Below are 18,131 nucleotides of genomic sequence, written 5' to 3'. Positions count from 1 at the left end.
GCCTGCGTGGGACGAGCGGCCCCACAGCAGCTCCAGACGCCCAGCGCCGTGTCCCAGCGTGGCGGGAGCGGGGTTCCCCGCGGGGTCAGCGAGCTCCCTGTGGGATCTCCCGTGCTGGGGATGCGCCGCTCCCCGGAGCCAGAGCTGTTCTCGGTGGCAGTCCCGTCCTCTTCCCAGCTCCCGAAAGTTGCAAAGAGGCTTTTCGGAGTTTTTCCCCGCGCCAAGAACAGACCCGAGAGAGATCTGGAGTTTCTCTTACGAGGGCCTGCGGGAGCTGGACCTGTTTAGTCTGCAGAAGACTGAAGAGGGGCTCTCGTTAATGCACGTAAATGTCTCCAGGGTGGGTGACAAGAGCGTGGGGCCAGACTTTTTTCAGCGGTGCCCATCAGCAGGACAAGAAGCAGTGGCCATAAAGTAAATCACAAGAAGTTTCACAACAACGCGAGGAACAACTTCTTCGCGCTGGGGGTGGCAGAGCACTGAACAGGCTGCCCGGGGAGGTGGTGGAGTCTCCTTCTCTGGAGACATTCCAAACCCACCTGGACGCGTTCCAGTGTGACCTCCTCTAGGTGACCCTGCCTTGGCAGGGCCTTTGGACTCGATGATCCCCCCGCGGTCCGTTCCAGCCCGGGGTGTCCCGGGAAGCGGCGCGGGGACACCTGCTGGCGCCGCCGCCGCCGTCACGCGCCGCTCAGCCGGGCGCGCGCGTCACGGGACCGGGCGCGCGTGCAGCGCTGTCACCTGCCCGCGCCCCGCGGGGGACGGAGAGCCCCGGGGAGACCGGGAAATGGAAGGTCTCCCCCCTCCCCCCGTCCGAGGCGGCCCCCGGTAAACGGTGGGAAAACGGGGCTAAAGCAAATAGTCCCAGCTGGCGTCCTGCGGCTGCTTTGCCTGGGAACCACCGCTTAACTTAATCCTGGCTGGGTTCCACCCCACGGCGTGGCAAATGGCAGCAAACTCTTCCAGGAGGTGGGGAAGCGGCAGCGGCTCCGCCGGTGAAGGTTTAAAAACAGAGCCGAAAGCAGCCCGTGAGCAGAAATAAGGGATTAAGGGAGTTTAGTGGAGCGTGCTGGTGTGACACAAATCCTGCAGGTAACGTGAAGCCCTCTAGAAATGTTTGTAACACGGCAAAGCGATTAAAGGGCCAATTGGACAGCTAGAAAGAAAGGAATCGTGAAATGGTACAATTTTTAATAAAAGCCTGTTTATGAACCACGGAGTAATCAGGGTTGGAACCAATCTCTGGGATCATTCAGTCCAATCTTCGACCAAGAAGGACTTTCTCGGGTACCAAGAGGTATAGAAAGAAGATCCATTAATGCCTAGGTAGAAAAGTAGTAAATAGTCAAGGAGTTTGTTGGTGAAACAATGTGGATACTAGATTGATGATGCTACAGGAGATGGAAAAGAGGCAATCCAAAGGCCTCCAGTGTTAGAAATATCCCAACTGGGGGCTTCATGTTCTTGTCATTATTTAAATACCATGCTAGGAATAGGTATAATGAATTATAAAATTGTAAAGCTTAGTGATGTTACTGCGCTGTTGAAAGCATGATACTATGGCTTAATGTAAGAGCAGCAGCATGGAAAATAAAGGGAATTGTCTAAACTCTGAAGGGTAGAAATACTGAAAATTTAACTTACTACTTCATCAGCAACAAAAACAATAAAACAGGGAAATATAATAGGAAAAGATATCTAATTTAGAACAGATGGCAGGAAGCTTTTTTCCCTCTTGCATGGAACCACAACTGCGCAGAATGATCAGTGGGGAATTTTGGTAGGGTGAAAACACCACAGTTATTCTTGCACTCAGCACATGAAAGCTTTGGTGAAGGGAAGAGAAAATGGGAATAAAATTTGCTTTTTAAATTGCCCAGAACTTCTAATTAGTTTCTATTGCCAATTTTTACTGCAATATGACAAAGCTTTTGCCTCATCATCCACAATGAATTTCTTATAAAAATACAAAACATATCCTAGTACAAAATAGGAGACTAATTCTCTCCATTAATTCTCTTGCTGTGCAATATTCTCCTCTCTTCCTGTAAAGCAGAGCATTGAGATTGGCCCAAACTATGCAGGACAAGGTCTTTGCAAAGATATTTCCTGGCCTTCTTGCTTTGGAAAATGCACAGGTCCCTTTACTAGAGAAACACATAGAATCATAGAATGGTTTGGGTTGGAAGAACCTCAAAGATCATCTAGTTTCAAGCTCCTGCCATGACCTTCTAGTAGATCAGGTTGATCAGGGCCCCATCCAACCCAGCTTTGAACGCTGCTCAGGGATGGCGCATCTGTGCAGCAGTGAGCACCTCCACTGATTTTTCAGTTCCACTTGCTGTTTCCCATTTGCCTTTGTGAAGCTCAAACACTCAGGATTTCTTAAGTAAGCAGAAGACAAGGTATGGAATCTCTTTGCTGCCATTCGCCCCCTCATCTCTATCTTTGAGACACATAGGCTTCCTGTAACTGGAATCTCTGCTCTACATGTCCCAGAAGCAGTGATGATTGTTCTTTAAAATTATTTACTTGTGTTTGACTTTCACTTCTTGTTACAATATTTCAAATTTTTTGCTATTGGAACCACACCATCATCTCATACAGCACTCCACCAGTAAGTTTTTGTGTCATTTTTGGTAAGACACACTGATGTTTTGCTTGTTGCTGAGCAGGACTTACACTAAGTTAAGGACTTTTCAGTTTCTCACATCAATCCACCAGTGAGTGGATTAGGCATGCAGAAGTTGTGAGGGGACATAGCCAGGACAGCTGATCCCAACTGATCAAGGGACATTCCATACCATATGGCATCATGCTGAGCACATAAAGCTGGGGGAAAGCTTGGGAACAGGCTGGGCATTGGTCAGCAGGTGGTGAGCAGTTGCCCTGTGCATTGCTTATTTTGTATATTCTAACTAGTGGTGGTAGTAGTAGTAAGAATAAGACTTTCCATTTCTGTTGTATGAAACTGTCGTTATGTCAACCCATTAATTTTAGGGGTTTTTTTCCCCAATTCTCTCCTCCATCCTGCCTGTGGGGGGCTTGTAAAGCAAGTAGCTGTGTGGTGCTTAGCTACCCGCCAGGTTAAACCACAACATCTACACAGCACACCTGCACTCAGTGCACTTTGCTCCATTTGTTCCTAAGTTTGTTTTGGCAATCCTCATTCCCAGTGTCTCCAGAGGGCTGCACAGAGAGGCACGTGTAACACAGATCTAGGCATGGCATTGCCAGCCCACTCTGGGCTGCAGCGGCCCCAGCTTGCCAGTTTCATTCAAGTTTGGATTTCATGGTTTTCACAACCCCAAAGACTGGACTCTGAGCTCATCACCCTGCTCCTGGAGTTTGGGCTGTAAGTTTGGGTGCATACACCATGATTTGGTCTTTCATATATAGTGCAGGGGGGTGGAAATGGAACTGATTTCATCAGCTCATTCTAGCAGTGTATTTCAGCTGATTCAGAGATGCCAGAAGGTTTAGACATGATTGAAGAAAGCTGATGCTTAAACTCTCTTAACCTGTGATGTGATACTAGTGCCCACTTCTGATCTTTAAGATATTATAAGCTTGAAAGAAATAGTCTAGATTCTCTCAGGTAAATTATTCATTTCTTTATATAAGGAAAAAAAAAAAAAAAAAAAGTAATTACTGCCATTGAGGGGTTTGAGGCCTTGTGCATTAGTAAGAAATAAACAATAATAGTAATTCGTTTTCATTTCTGTGCCTTTATTTCCTAAACACTCTGTTGTAATTTTACAGATGGGGAAACGGATCAAGTGGAGGTAAATGAAATTGTGCAAAGGCACAAGCCAGGACGGGGAGGAAGCAAAAAGCAAACTTGGACAGGCAGTTGCCCTGGCAGCTGCAATCTCTCACTTCTCTCCTCAAACCCCTCATCCTACTACAGCTGAAGAAATGCTACGCCTTGGGTCTTGGGAATGGGCAGTTCAGACAGCACAGTAGTGAGAAGACAAAGAAACAGATAGGGAAATAGTAGGAAACAGAGAAAATGCAGTCCAAGAAGAAGAGAGTAAATGAAATGCAATGCTCAATAACCTAGGAAGATCCATCGGTTTGGAAATCATTAGGAGCAAAACAAACAGGGTAACCAGAAAGTTAGTCCAATAGAAAGCAGATTAAATTTAAATTTAAAAGATCTTAGAAAAAGTAAATAAGTAACAAGTTGTTGCTTTTGAGGAGCTATCCTTTATCAACACAAATAGAAAGTCTGCCAAAAAGGCAAAGCCTCTGAACAAGCCTAAATGATTACCTGGTATAAACTATAATTTTTTTTAGAGCAATACAGTTGCATTTGTTTAGTATTTCATGTGGTAAGTAAATAGACTCCTTCTTAGGAATAAAGATTGACAATCCAGTCAAGAATTAAATGTAAAAATGAACCACCCAAAAGGAAGCCATAAAAATAACTTTAAAAATAATAATTATAATTGCTATAATTTTATTAATTATGAGATAGAGGGGAAAATATTATATTTTGGGGGTTTTAAACCATTCCCATGGCCTTGATCTTTTATCAAAATCCATCTCTTTGTAATAAACATTACAGTCTGTGAGATCTTTGCCTAGGATAAGATGAGCTTGAGCCTTTTTCTTTTCTTCCCCATTCTCTCATTTTTCTTCAAGTGAGCACAATCAAGTAAGATTGTCCTTTTGAAAGTATCAAGGCCAATGCAAAATGTAGTTCTTTTGTATCCATTATAAGTCCAGTTTAAAGCTGATTCATTATTACATAATTAATGTACTTAATTTAAGATCCCTCTGAATGCTCCTTCATCTCCTTATTTAATAATCTGCTGTGCTTGCATGTCTGAACCTTGTCTGGTCCTGGTTTCTTCCATTCCTAATCAGCTCTTATGCTGGCAGTAGGTATTATACTCTCAACAGCCCCTCTGCTTAATATGATCATAGTTCAGTCTGTGGGCTTGTCTAAAAGGCAGTCATTCCATTTGTTAATATGTGACCTCCTTTACTTTTAATTTTGGATCTCCACAACCAAGGAAGAATAATCTATTGTTTTACAAGCCAGGCAAAGTGAACAGACTGAGTCAGTCCAGGAATATTCAAGCCTCCCCATCTGTGGTATTACAGAATTCCAGGGCAATTCCACCAGTTGGTGGAGCTTCTGTCTGGGAAAACAGAGCTATTGTGAACAAAGCATACTGTGCATATTTCTAACATTCATAAAAGACTGGGTTTGAATCATTTGAATCTTTCTCAAAATTTCTTCCTTTGGGGCAAAAATTTCCAATGCATGGCCATGATCCAATCATAGTCATTTGGAAAATCTGAGCATAAACCATGCAACCATGTCTTTAACTAGTTGTAAAAGAAAAGATAAATGTTTGACTGTAAAACTATGACAGCAAGCTAGATTATATTGGAACTTCATCTACTGAAGACTAGCACTTGGTTTTAGCAGGGCACAGCCTGCCAAATACATCACCAAAGACTAAGATAGGCCTTCCCCTCTTCCTCATCATGACCTCTCTATGACAAAGGCTCCTTTCAAGCAAAGGAGGCAGAATTAATTCCTTTTTCAGTTTGGAAACACAGCAGTGATAAACTGGGTGTTCTGATAACCTTTTGTAGCATGCTACCTCTCATCTAGAAACATTCTGGCCAAACGTTATAAGGTAGCTGAGGCAGAGCTGCTGTTCTAGGCTATCAAACTCTGCTAAGTGTCATTTTGAGGAGGGTCACACCCTATTTTCAATACTTTAGTCACCTTGATCATCACCAGAAAGTGTTATATTTATTTTCTGAATGACAGAATACGTCTGAAGGGCAGGAGGCTGACTCAGACCTAAATCCAAGGATGTTTTAGATGATGAGATTAAAAACTGCAATGTTTTTTCCAGTACCCTATGCCCACAAATTCAGAAATCCAATGTAATCATTTAACCCTTCACATGATTGCAGGGTGAGGAAAGGATACAAAACAAGACCAAGTTCAACACGATGATAAGGGCCATATCCCAAATCCCACCCCTCCAGAGCAAGGAGATGTAGCTTGGATAGAAGGAAGTCTTAGGCTAATAGAACCCTACCTCACCTATGAGATTTTTTAAAGACACAGCTGAAAGGAGACAGGTACTATTTTCTGTAGCTCTGACAATTACAGCACTCCCTAGAAACAGAAGATCTGTGATTCAGCTCCTTTCTTATCTTAAGAAGACTCAAATCCACACTGACCTTTATCTGAAAGAATGGCCTCATCACCAAGTTATTGGTAGTCTATGACGATATGGAGGGGATAAAGGAACTTTAACATAGAAATCATGCTCAATCAGACAAGAAAGTTCTCTTAAGGCCATGGCAGTATTTTTATACTAAATAACACAGGCCATCCTTAAGCAGGAATGGATAGGATAGGCAGATCTCCTCCATCCTAGCAGACAGCCTGAAGCACTAGACTACAGTGCTTGCACACAAACCTGAAAGTGGTTTCACCACTTCAAACAAGTGGTTAAGATACCACCCAGAATGATGCAGAGATTACAGCAATCGCCTGGGAGGTAGGGAATGTAGGTTAAGTTTCCCCATTCCCACCCTTGCCTCCCTGCTCCAGACAAACTCAGTGAATCCGAATGTCCTGTTTTCTGTGCAAGTGCTGGAACTACTGAGCTATAGTGTAATTTAGGTGCACTAGCCAACTCCTCTTTGGGGTTTCCCTAGAATGGCATTTAGGCAGATGAACAGTTGTTTTCTACATCCTGGAGGAAGACACGAAATTTTATTTTAAACTATGCCAGGGGATACTCTTTGCATAGGAGGTTAGACTAGATGCCATTTCTATGGTACTACTGAATCTGTCATGAAATGCCCTGGGTTGGAATAGATCCTAAAGATCATCCAGTTCCACCACCCCTGTCATAGGCAGGGAACCTTCCACTAGACCATGTTGCTCAAAGCTCCATCTAGCCTAGTCTTAAACACCTCGAGGGATGGGGAATTCATAACACCTATTCCAGTGCCTCAGCATCCTTGCAGTAAAGAATTTCTTCCTAATATCTAATGTGAACCTGCCGTCCTTCAGTTTAAGGCCGTTCTCCCTTGTCTCATCATTGTCTGATGTAGGTGCCTCTGGATAGATTGCAGGCAGTCAGGATTTCAGAAGTTTGATTTGGGCATCCTAACCCTAAAAACAGTGACATTTCATTGCCTTGGCCCCAGAAATCTGCAGCCTAAAGACTGCCTCTGGTCTTGGGGCAGCCAAGAAAATTCTGTTAACAAGTTGTCATCAAGTTATTTGGCCATAAATGCAAACATGCATGGGTACTGGAAGTGAACCCCTCAGCCTCTCCATACTGTCTGCTCTCAGTGTAACCTTCAGTCTCCCCAGTTCTGGCAGCACCCAGAAAACACCCCTCAACAACCTTCCCCATTTCCTTGAACTTTATTTCACCCAAGGCCTCCTTCATACTGCTGCAAGCTTCCTCCCGTTGTTGCAGTGCTTGGTTTTATTATTCCAAGTTATCCAATAAGCCCTGGGAATGACATCCTTCTGGCCCTCTCTCCTGCACAGCCGCCTCCAGCGAATCAAGCTGTGTACACACCAGTTAGACAATTTGCCTACTGTTGTTCCTGTCCCCTTATCTCTCCCCCCACCCCCACCTCAGTGTTTATGCTTAATGGATTGGGAGTTCCTTGCACGAAAAACTTCCTTTTCGCCTCATGGGAAGCACACAGAGTAATGTGAGTGACCTCTCATGTCATAAATAACTGCAGGACAGCAGACCGTGCTCTCCCTAGAGCGAACCACTGCCTTGGGTCGGTCGGTGAGCGAGTGCCCGGCTCCCTGCGCAACACCCGCATCTGCCCGAAGCACATAGCGCACTCAATGCCACTTTCTAATCATTTTCTCCACACATCCCATTTCCTGTTCTTTAAATAGCACCTCAAAGATTATTTTAAAGGCTTTCAAAACACTCTTGCCGCCGGTTTTGGGTTTGGAGTGGGTTTTGTTGGTTGGGGTTTTTTTTTTAGCCTTCTTGCATGACGATATTTTCACGTCGTGGGAGACAGGAACAGCTCGAGGAAGCTGCGAAGTTGCACGGAGTACCCGGGGGAGGAAAGGCGGGGGGAGCAATACGGTTTCTAGGACAGTCCACCTGGCACCGACGTTTTGTTCTTGCACACACTTTCAGTGCGGAGCTGCAAGTTTCGGCATGACTCTGGAACTTTATACCCCTCTCGGGGGTAGCCCGCCCGGAGCGGGGCGAGGGGCCCGGAGGAGGGCGGCGGCGCTCCCCGGAGTCCCTTTCCCAGCAGAGAGGCCGAGATGCAAAGGAGAAATGACAGCATGGAAAACGGAGTATTTTTATCGGTGCCAGTGCCCGGGGTGAGGGGTGGGCGGAAAGTGCCACCCTCTCTGTCTCTCCTCCCTTGCCCTCAGCCGCCCACGCCGGCAGCAGCATCAAAGGGAATCTCCCTTGTCGCGCCGTGTCAGCACCGGGGATGAGCGCACCGGCCCGTCATGGCATTTTCGCTTCTCCCGGCGCTTACTCAACAGGCGGCAGGGGAGGGAGGGCTGGTTTGGAGGGGGGGCGGGGGGAGGACTCCCAACCAGCGCCGCTTCTGCCATGAGGTCACCGCGGCGCTATGCGCTGTGCCCGCCGCCGCCCCTGCTCCGCTCCGTTGCGTCAGGCAGGGGGTATCCCCGCCGCGGCCGACCGAGCGGGGCATCCCCGCCGCGGAAACACCCCGCGCTGCTACGCCTGTCCCTCGCCGGCGGGGCGGGGGGGTGATCCTGCCTCCATCCCCTCCGCCGCCTCCGCACCACCCCCCCGCGCCGCGGGCGCTCGGCCGTCGCTCGGGAATGTCAGCAGTGGTTCGCCGGGGGACCGCGCGGGGATGTCATGCGATGCGATAGGGAGGGAGGCAGCGCCCTGCACCGAGGGAATCGCACCGAGCCGGCCACGCGGAGGGGAACTCCAGCCACAGCCACCAAGACACTTTTTTTTTTTTTTTTTGTAGGAGGAAGCCGGGTCTGGCACCCCCCGCCAGCGTGCCGCTGCGGCTCCCCCTCCCCCCGCCGCCGTGAGGGCTACCGGGAGGATGGGTGTACGCGCCGGGGTCCCCGTGCGCTGCCCCGCACTCCACCCCCTGCGCAGAGGAAGCCGGGCGGGGGCGTGGCCCCACGACAATGGGACTCGCCGGCGCTATAAATACCCGCCCGCATCTATATTTGGTTTGGCCGGATCACAACCAGGGGGACTGGGAGGGGGGTGTCCCAAAAATAGCCCCGCGCTCCCGCCCGCCGCCGCCGCCGCCGCTCAATGGGCTCCGGCCCCGCCCCCTCCCTCGCGCGCGATCCCGAGCGCCTCGCGCGGGGCCCGGCGGGGCTAAATTTAGCAACGCCGCTTGCGTCAATGACGCGGCCGCCGTGCGTCAGCCCCGCCGCGCCCCGCCCCTCGGAACGGGGCCCGCCGCGTCCTGTGCGTGGATTGGCCGCGGCGGCGGCACGAGGGCGGTGACGTGGGGGCGCGGGCTGGCCCCCGCCGGGGGCCGGCGGCGTCCGGAGGGGAAGCGCGGCCGCGCGGGGAGCCCGGCGGGTTCCCCCGCGGGGGGAGCGGGGCCTGGCAGCGCCGCGGCCCCGGACGGAGGGAGGGAACCAGGGAGGGAGGGAGCGAGGGACGCCCCGGCGCCCGGGGGAAAACGGCGCGCACCGCCTCGGGAAGGGGATCCCGGGCTCGGACGTGGCCGTTGCGCCGCCGGTCCGCGGCTTCCGCAGAGCTCTGCGCCAGCTCCGGCTTTGTCTCCCCGGGAGGGAGTACGCTCCGCGGCGGTGCCGGCAGCGGGATGGTGGAGCGAGATGCAAAGCGAAAGTGCCGCCGCTGCCGCCGGTCCCTCCTCCTCGGGGCGGCAGGCGCCTCGTCCGCTCCGGCTCCCGTCCGTCGGGAGAACATACTTGGCGGAGCCCCTCTGTGCGAAGCACAAGCGCAGCACCGGCCGTCACGGCTGCGGTGACAGTCGCGAACATCCCGGCCGCCGGCGGTGGATGTAAACACGGCACCGGGCACGGCGGCGGGCGGCTGCCGCCAGCGGAGACAGCGGGGGAGTCGTCCGCCGCCAGCCCGGTGCCCCAGGCAGACACACAGACACCGAAAGACACACGGACACAGTCACAAGTGGGCGACAGCGCGGACGCTTCTCAGGGCCGCTCGCACTTGTGCCCGCTCTGTGAGCGGCACCTCCGGCAACCTGCTCCTTGCTCCTGCGCACTGGAAAGTTTCGAAAGAAAAGAAAAAGAGAGTGAAAAAAAGAGGAAAAAAAAAGTTGGAGAAGAGAAAATAATTCGGAAAAAAAAAAAGGCAAAAAGAAAAAACGTTTTTAAAAAATTAAAAAAGTGAAAGAAACCTTTATTAATTAATCCTAAAAGTTCCACTAAGTAACCAAGCAAAGCTCCTTTCATTTGAGTCTCTCCAGTAAAGATATAATACTTTTGTTATTATCACTATCTTAATAATAATTATTATTAATAATATTATTATTATCAGATTTGGGAACGACTCGCCAGGTTGTGGCGGGCAAGAGGCCCGAGGCGGCCGGCCGGCCGTGCCGTCCCGCTGCCGGCAGCTCAGCACGGCTCTGCCGGAGCTCCGCAGTGCTCCGCACCTCTCCTCTCGGCTGTGCGCGGCTGTGCACAGCTCGGCGCGGCGCGGTGCGGCGGGAGCGCGGCGCACACACTGGGGCGGGGGGGGGGGGGGGTCAGTAGCGTCAGGCTCCCATGGCGTCACTATTGACGTTTCGCATTCCAGCCGCTCTATGGAGAGGCCGCTAGGGCTCCTCTCACATAAATGACGTTCAGAGAGAGGGAGCGGGAGAGCAGCGCAGAGAGGCGCCTCCGTCCCCTCTCTCCGGCGCAGGCACACGCGCACCCCGGGGCACTCGCACCGGGACGCGGGCACAGGTCCCGGCCCGGCTCCCGCCGCACACACACAAAGGCACATCGCGGCGGCGGCCGCCGCTCGGCATCCCTCGCCCGTCCGCCTGCTCACTCCCTCCCTTCGCCCGGGGACGGGCTCCTGGCTCCTCAGGCTTTTTCACTCCTTTTCCATGCCTCGGGATAACGCACCCTCTGGACCTGCAGCTACCCGGAGTCTGAGGGATTTTGTGTCTCGGGTCCTGCCGCTGGACAGCGCCTACACTCGCCTTTAAGGAAGCGGGCACCTACAAACTAGATGTAAAGACGGAACCTCCACAGCAACCGAGTACGTATGCGAGTGAACGGGAGCGGCTGAGGGATAGGGACAGCGCGGCATGTCCCCACTCCGTGAAAGTTACGCCGCCGGGGTACAGATGCTGGGGAGATGCCGGCGGCGAGCGATGCGGCTCAGCCGATGCGCTGCCGTGCCGGGCTCTCGCTGAAACTTTTCCCTCACCTTCCCCCCCTCCTCCCCCATCCTCCCCGTGGATGTTCAATTGCCGCTCGTCTTCCGAGCGTCCCTGCCGTCTCGGCAACTCCTGCCGTGCGCGGGGCACTGCTGCTCTTCGCAAAGGGGAGGGCTGTGGTTGAGCGGAGCGGGAGCCGGAGTCGGTGGTACTAAGGTATTTCTGCTAGTTGTTGTCATGGAAATGATGCTGCCGGCGGCGGCGGGGAGTTTACAGCGCCGGTGATGAATGGCAGCAATTTGTCTCCCTCCTTTAGCCGCGCTTGGGAAATAGGTGGTTCTGTTTGCACAAGTTCAGCTGTCTAATAGGGACGGCGAGGCAGGTTGAGCTCATCTCACTTTGGGAGAGAGCAGCCCCCCTCGGCAGCCCAAAGAGCTCGCCCAAGAGGTAATTGCTGGAATGTGACATATTGTATTGAAATGAGACGGGATGTTTGCACGGCACGTCTGCCCGGCATCTGCTCCTCGGAAATGTGCACTTTTCCCTCCGGAGGTCAGAAGTGGTAACGAGGGGCCGCGGTGCCCCGGCACGGGCGGTACCGTGCGGGGAAGCTGGGCTGCGCCGCCGCTGCCCCGCTCCCTGCCCCCGCGGCGCCTCTCGCCTTTGCCTTCTCGCCTTAATAGCTGCGAAAGAAGTTTCAGTCTTGGAAAGAGGCGAGAAAGCGCGGGCATTGGGTTCTGATATTATGTAGAGGGACAGTTATCGGGACAGCATTATCGCGATAGCCTGTCCCGAGCGGGGATGCCGCTCACCTTAGCGCGGCTAGTTAAGAACGCTGTTACTTAATTTGCAATATTTTGGATACGACGGAATCCGTGCGAGGATATTTCCCAGGGAAAGGGTGTAAAACACTGTTTTATGTAGGGAGATTAGTGTATTGGGATAGGATTTTTTTTTTTCTCCAGGAAAAAAAAGTTTGGGAATGAATCGCTAACTTTTATCCAAGCCGCTTCACTCGATTACATTCTTCGCCCTATTTTTCTCTCCTCCGTGGAGACCGTTCTATGCTGGAGTCAAGCCCCGGTAAAAAACAATGGACTAAACCAGACCAGACGGTTTCTTCGGAGGTGAATCTCACGCGATCTCGTGGATATTTGCTGGAGTGACCGTGCGGCTCGGAGCGATCCCTCCCACGCACCCCACCCCCCCCCCCCCCAAAAAACAAACAAAAAAAAAAAAAAACCAAAAAAAAAAACCCAAATCGCCAGCTAACCGGCGGTGGAAATCCAGCACGAAACTTTTTAATTGAATGGAGCTTCCCCCTCCACAGTCCCTCCTGGGTAAATGAAGGTTTCGAAACTCGCCTGAAGAAGTCACAATCACAATGGAGTGTTTCACGGTTTCCTCCTCGTATTACAGGGTGGGGAGGGGTGTCATTCGGGGCTGAATGTAAAGTGCACGGAGGAAGAAAAGAGCTTTGACAAGGGTAGTTATTTCCTCCTAATTTACAGCCCTTACGGCCCTGCGCTCCTGGCTCGGGCGGCGGCAGCCCGGAGGGGTGCTGCGTGGTTAAAGGCGCAGCGAGTGTCTCTAGGTAACCGGCGGCTCGGGGGGGGCAGAGAGGAGCCCTAGGGCGCTCCGCGCCGAGCGGGAAACCGCCTCGTAGGAGCTCATAAGGGAACAAAATCCTCGGGAGAGAAAGGGATGAGCTGACAGGCACTTAACACCCCAGGAGCTGGCGGGGGTTCTAAGGCGAGGGGCGCGGGGAAGGCAAAAGAAAGACGAGAAGCGGGAGAACGAGTCGCCGGGGACCGGCTTCCGTGGGCAGGGGCCGGCGCGGCCGGGCATCCCCCGCGCTGCCGCGGAGCCTGGCTAGCAGCGCCCAGAAGGTCGGGGGGAGGCGGCTGGGCTGCGCTCCCTCCTCCCCGCCGGCGATGATGGGCCCGGAGACACCGCACAGGGCTTAGCCCGGTCGGCAGGACGCCCCTCAAGTCTGGCCGGTACCTTGCATAGAAACTCCCAGCCTGCTTTTTCCCGGTCTCTGCATCCCAAAAAGAGAAAGTTCTCACGGGGAAATGGACGCTCGGGGATGCTGTCCCGCTTGTTGCAGTCACCCCGCCCGGGGTTATCCTCTTGCCTTCCCCAAGCTCCTCTCCTGGAGAACAAACCAGCGGCTCCGTTGTCCCAGCCCGGTGCTCTCTTGCCTTTTGTGTGATGAGGGAGCGGGAGCCGGCAGGAATGCGCTCCCCGGCCGGCTCCCGCTTCCCACCCGCGGGGCGAGGCGGGGGCTTGGCGTGCGAGTGCGGGGGACGGTGCCCCCACGTCCCTCCGAGGCGCCGCGCCGGGGGGAGGCGGGGAGCTCCCCTCTGCCCCGCCGCCCCTGACTGTGCCTTGTCTCCCGCCGCCGGCGGACAGAGCTCGGGTCGGAAGAGCGCCCCCCGCCCAGGCCAGGCCCCGGGCCCGCCTCCGCAGAGAGGTCCCAGCCGGCACCCACCCCGCCGCCGCCGCCGCCGCCCGCCGCCGCCTCCGTCCGCACCTCCAGCCCCACCATTCAGCGCGCAAGATACCCACCAGGTAAGCTGCCGCTCCGGGAGAAGGACAGGAGGAGGAGAGGGGTGTGGGAGCTCCTGGCGCGGCCCCTGCCCTTCCCAAATCCCTTTGGCATCATCGGCCCCCGACGTCCCGGGGAGTTTAAATCCCAAAAGGATCAGAGCAGCGCGTGTGTTTCGCAGCGCTTTTGGCGATGCCGTGCCTGGGCACACAGGGTTGCGAGCCCCTCGCCAAAGGCGTGCCAGATTTAAGGGGAAGCTGTTTGGGGGTGCTAGTGTCCATGTGAGAAGCCCAGCTTGCCTGGCGTTAAACTGGGACTCCTTTACCTCACGTTCTCGCAAAGCAGAACACCATAGTAATAGCTCCTAATGTCCCTGCCCTGATGCTTTTACCCATTCATTTGGGTTTTGATGACAGGTTGCTCTTCAATACATCTCCTGTGGGGCCTTTTCTTTTCTTCTTTTAATATTGTTGGATAAAGAAAAAGTCCCAGGTTATTTTCTTTGCAGGGGAATTAATACTGGTGCCCTAAGTGGAAAAGTAGAGGTTAGACTTAGACAAGTGCACTGGCAAAAAGCAAGGTAGGAGGAGTCCCACAGAGCCAGGAGAGACCAGATCTTTAGGTTAGGGATATTTTTTCAGTCCTCTAGTCAGAGTTATTTTAGACTTCTGTTTTTCTGCTCCACTTTGCATAGAATTCAGTGACATAACTCTGTTATGCTCAGAAAAATGCAGAAAAAAAAAGGGGCATAATGATCTGTTCCCTTGAACTCCTGCTCATATTCTGGGATAGCAAAAAGCATTTTTACTTCATAGAGCTGTGTATCAACATGTCCAGTTGTGACATTAGCTGTGAACTCACTCTGTTGTATTCCTCAATCAGTTCTCAGTGGAGGTGTGTGGAAATAATTTCTTTCCCTTTTTATCTGATTAAGCACTGATCATTATGTTTTAACAGCCAGTCCTTAAACTAGCAAATGATAATGATACGACTTGCCAGGAAATGTGTGTGCGTGGAATCGCATGGACAGAAATTGACAGGAAAAAAAAGAGAGTAGTAGAATAATGCATAAATAACATTGGGAGGCAAGGCTTAGGGGGGAGGGTTGTTCTGCCTCCTTCTGCAAGCTTTTGGATTTAAAGCAAAGAAAGTCTTAATTTCAGGAAACAGCACTAATGTTTTTTTCCCTCAGATTTTAGTTTTTCTTGAGAAGAAGAAAGATGTGAATGGTTTGTGACAGTGTGATAATTCAAATTTGGTGCTTAGTTTAAATATATTTATCTGCAAAGAGGGCAGGAAAGAATTAAAAGTTGATTTAACACAAATTATTTGGATTCCTGTATGCTAGGAGTGAATATTTAAAATTGTAAGTGAAAAGAGTTCTTAAAATAATGAGGAAAACCTCATTATTTCCAAGGCATGTTTGGTTTTTTGTTTTTTTTTAACATGAATTATTTCTCAAGTGCTTCTGGAATATAAATTACCCTGATTAAGAAGAGATGAACTGCACTTAATTTTGATATACATTTTATCCATATTTACTTTTCTCTTTATGAGAAAATTTATACTAATTGATGCATTTTATTCCTCTTCTGTGCAACCAAAATACACCACACACTTTTAGTTCGAGTTGCAAATATTGGTCTAGAATCTCACAGTGTTTAGTCAGGCAAACCTCAGTGAATTGCAGAACTGGGTCTATTACTTCCTGTGACCAGCAAATTACATGGCAGACTAGTAGGAAATGTAAAAGAATATTACAGTCAGATCTTTTTAGCCAGGCACTGTGTTGCTTTGACCATCCCAGCTATCAGTGAACCGTATTAAGTTTCATGACTAATGAATAAAACCAACTGTATTACTGGCCTCAACCTTGCTTTCCCATGAAAACAGAAATACCACATATCTTTTATCCAACATTTTTGCAAATTGAAGGGGATGTTGTGTCCTCCACTTTTAAAGGAGAACATTCTACCAAAGATAAGCCCTAAAACTAATAATGAGACAGCAACCTTAAATTATTAGTTGACCAGAAATATTCTTCAGATGTCCAGAGCTGAGTAAGCAAAATTGATGTTTGCAAGTCCTGAGTCGCAAACCTTGTGATTTGAGTATTCCTCTGACATGCACTGCAGATGCTGCTTTTTAAAAAATAAATATAATTTTAAAAATTATGCATTTGATAATCTCGTTTACCCTTCATAAAAATTTTACGGCATGATTGCATGCATACAGAGGTAGATTCAGAGTCATAAACTGTTCCCATTGTGCTTATCTAATTCTCATTGACACCTATGTATATTAAGCAGCAGATGTAGGGCAGCTTGAGATGGATTCTTTTCTCGCTGACACTGGTATAAATGTGAGTTTCTCCCTTGACTAGATGAGAGCAAACTCCTAGTACTGAATGCTTAGTCTGTCCCTGGTGCATATTTCTTGTTGAAAGGAAAAGCCTCGAGGCTAATTTAAATGTCCTAATGGGAGCTGGGTGCCTATCTGACCTCTAGGAAAGCTTCTAGGAAACAAGTTAGTGAGGGCCTGGGCCTGGTGCGGTGGGCTTGTTGTTAATGTGCCCCTTTGCCCTTGCAGATATGCCCTGTGTGCAAGCGCAGTATAGTCCTTCACCGCCCGGCTCGAATTATGCATCCCAGACCTACGCGTATGGCTCGGAGTACAGCTCAGACATCATGAACCCTGACTATGCCAAGCTGACCATGGACCTGAGCAGCACCGAAATCACTGCCACTGCCACCACCTCCCTTCCCAGCTTCAGCACCTTCATGGAGGGTTACTCTGGCAGCTATGAGTTCAAGCCTTCCTGCCTCTACCAAATGCAAACTGCCTCCTCTGGCCAGAGGCCCCTCATAAAGATGGAAGACACCCGGCTGTCCCCATACCAGCCCTCCCTGCCCCCATCCACAGATGAGGGGATGCCCAGCACTTCCATGTACTTCAAGCAATCCCCACCCTCCACGCCCACCACGCCTGGCTTCCCCGCTCACCAGAGCCTGTGGGACGAGCCCCCGCTGCAGCCCACGCAGACCTGCCTGCCTCCCGGCGGGCACCTGATGGACGCCGCCCCCATGAAGACCGTGCCTCCGCGCTTCCCTCTCTTCCACTTCAAGCACTCGCCTCCGCACACGCCGTCCGCGGCCGCCCACATGTGCTACGACCCTGCCTCGCTGAGCCTGCCCCTGGGCTCCGACAGGCCCGCCGCCGGCCAGGCTCCCATGGAGGGCCATTCCTACGGGCTGCACCTGGCCAAACGACCAGCCACCTTAGCCTTCTCACCGCTCGGCCTCAACGCAGCCGCCTCCAGCCTGATGGGCGAGAGCAGCGGGAGCGGCAGCAGCGGCCTCCCGTCTCCTCCCAGCCGGAGCTCCTCGTCCGGGGAAGGCACCTGCGCCGTCTGTGGAGATAATGCCGCCTGCCAGCACTACGGGGTGCGGACATGCGAGGGCTGCAAGGGCTTTTTCAAGGTGAGAGATCCGCGCTTTGCTCCCCTCCCTGCTCGCTCCCACCTCGCTTCCCACCCTCTCTGTCCCCGCGTGCTCCCCGCCCTGGCCTGGGGCTTCAGGGACATCGTGTGTTAAAACACCCCAGCAGGGTGGGAGGCATGCCCAAAGTTTTGGAAGGTCAAGGAAAACCCTCTGCAGGATAAAAGGATCAACTATTCTCTGCTGAGGAGAGGCCGTGGCAGTGATCTGGGGGAACCACATGTCTGGTCTGCCAGCATTCCTCGATGAAATATAGGTCACCCCAGTTTAAGCTATAAACTGCGTTTATTCTGTAGTGAAACTCATCTGGAGTACATTCAACCTGGGTTTTACTCAGTCACCAATTCCAATTATACTTTTTTTTTTAAATTATTATTAGATGAGGAAAGAAACCCTGAAATCATAAAGTCCACTTAATATTTTAGGTGGTGGCAGCAGTGCCATTTGTTGTCCAGGGAAAGTTGGCCTGAGGAAGAATGCAGGGTGGTCAGCACCAGGAAGAAACTGGTTTCACTCATGGGACAAACCCAAGTACTTCTAGTTACTTTTGATTGCTGCCTTGTCATTATCCTTCAGCTCAGGAGCCCGGGGAGTCCTTACCAGGAAAAAACTGCCTCCAGAGCAGTGACTAAGCACTGCACAGGGTCCCCGTGCCTGCTCTGCAATGAAAGCAGCTTTGCAGCTGAGTAGCAACACAAATAACTTAGACACAGCAGTTTCTCAGT

At 51.4% G+C, this 18,131-nt stretch overlaps 1 protein-coding gene across 2 annotated transcripts in view; it reads left to right on the top strand.

Annotated features, from left to right (window-relative positions):
• Positions 1-10,816: 10,816 nt before the first annotated feature.
• The window catches only part of NR4A3 (nuclear receptor subfamily 4 group A member 3), a 31,504-nt gene continuing 24,189 nt past the window's right edge, over positions 10,817-18,131 (top strand). The window contains exons 1-4 of one of the 2 annotated variants that reach the window (XM_072924450.1): positions 11,102-11,237; positions 12,324-12,485; positions 13,774-13,932; positions 16,499-17,388. In XM_072924450.1, coding sequence (XP_072780551.1) covers positions 16,501-17,388 — 888 coding nt within the window. In that variant the 5' untranslated portion in view covers positions 11,102-11,237; positions 12,324-12,485; positions 13,774-13,932; positions 16,499-16,500. Of the gene's footprint in view, positions 11,238-12,323; positions 12,486-13,773; positions 13,933-16,498; positions 17,389-18,131 lie in introns of both variants that reach the window. The other variant, XM_030265859.4, reaches the window with a different exon arrangement.

This window comes from Taeniopygia guttata, chromosome 2 (assembly GCF_048771995.1).
Source record: "Taeniopygia guttata chromosome 2, bTaeGut7.mat, whole genome shotgun sequence".
Classification (NCBI taxonomy): domain Eukaryota; kingdom Metazoa; phylum Chordata; class Aves; order Passeriformes; family Estrildidae; genus Taeniopygia; species Taeniopygia guttata.
This window is presented reverse-complemented; position numbering and strand designations above follow the sequence as displayed.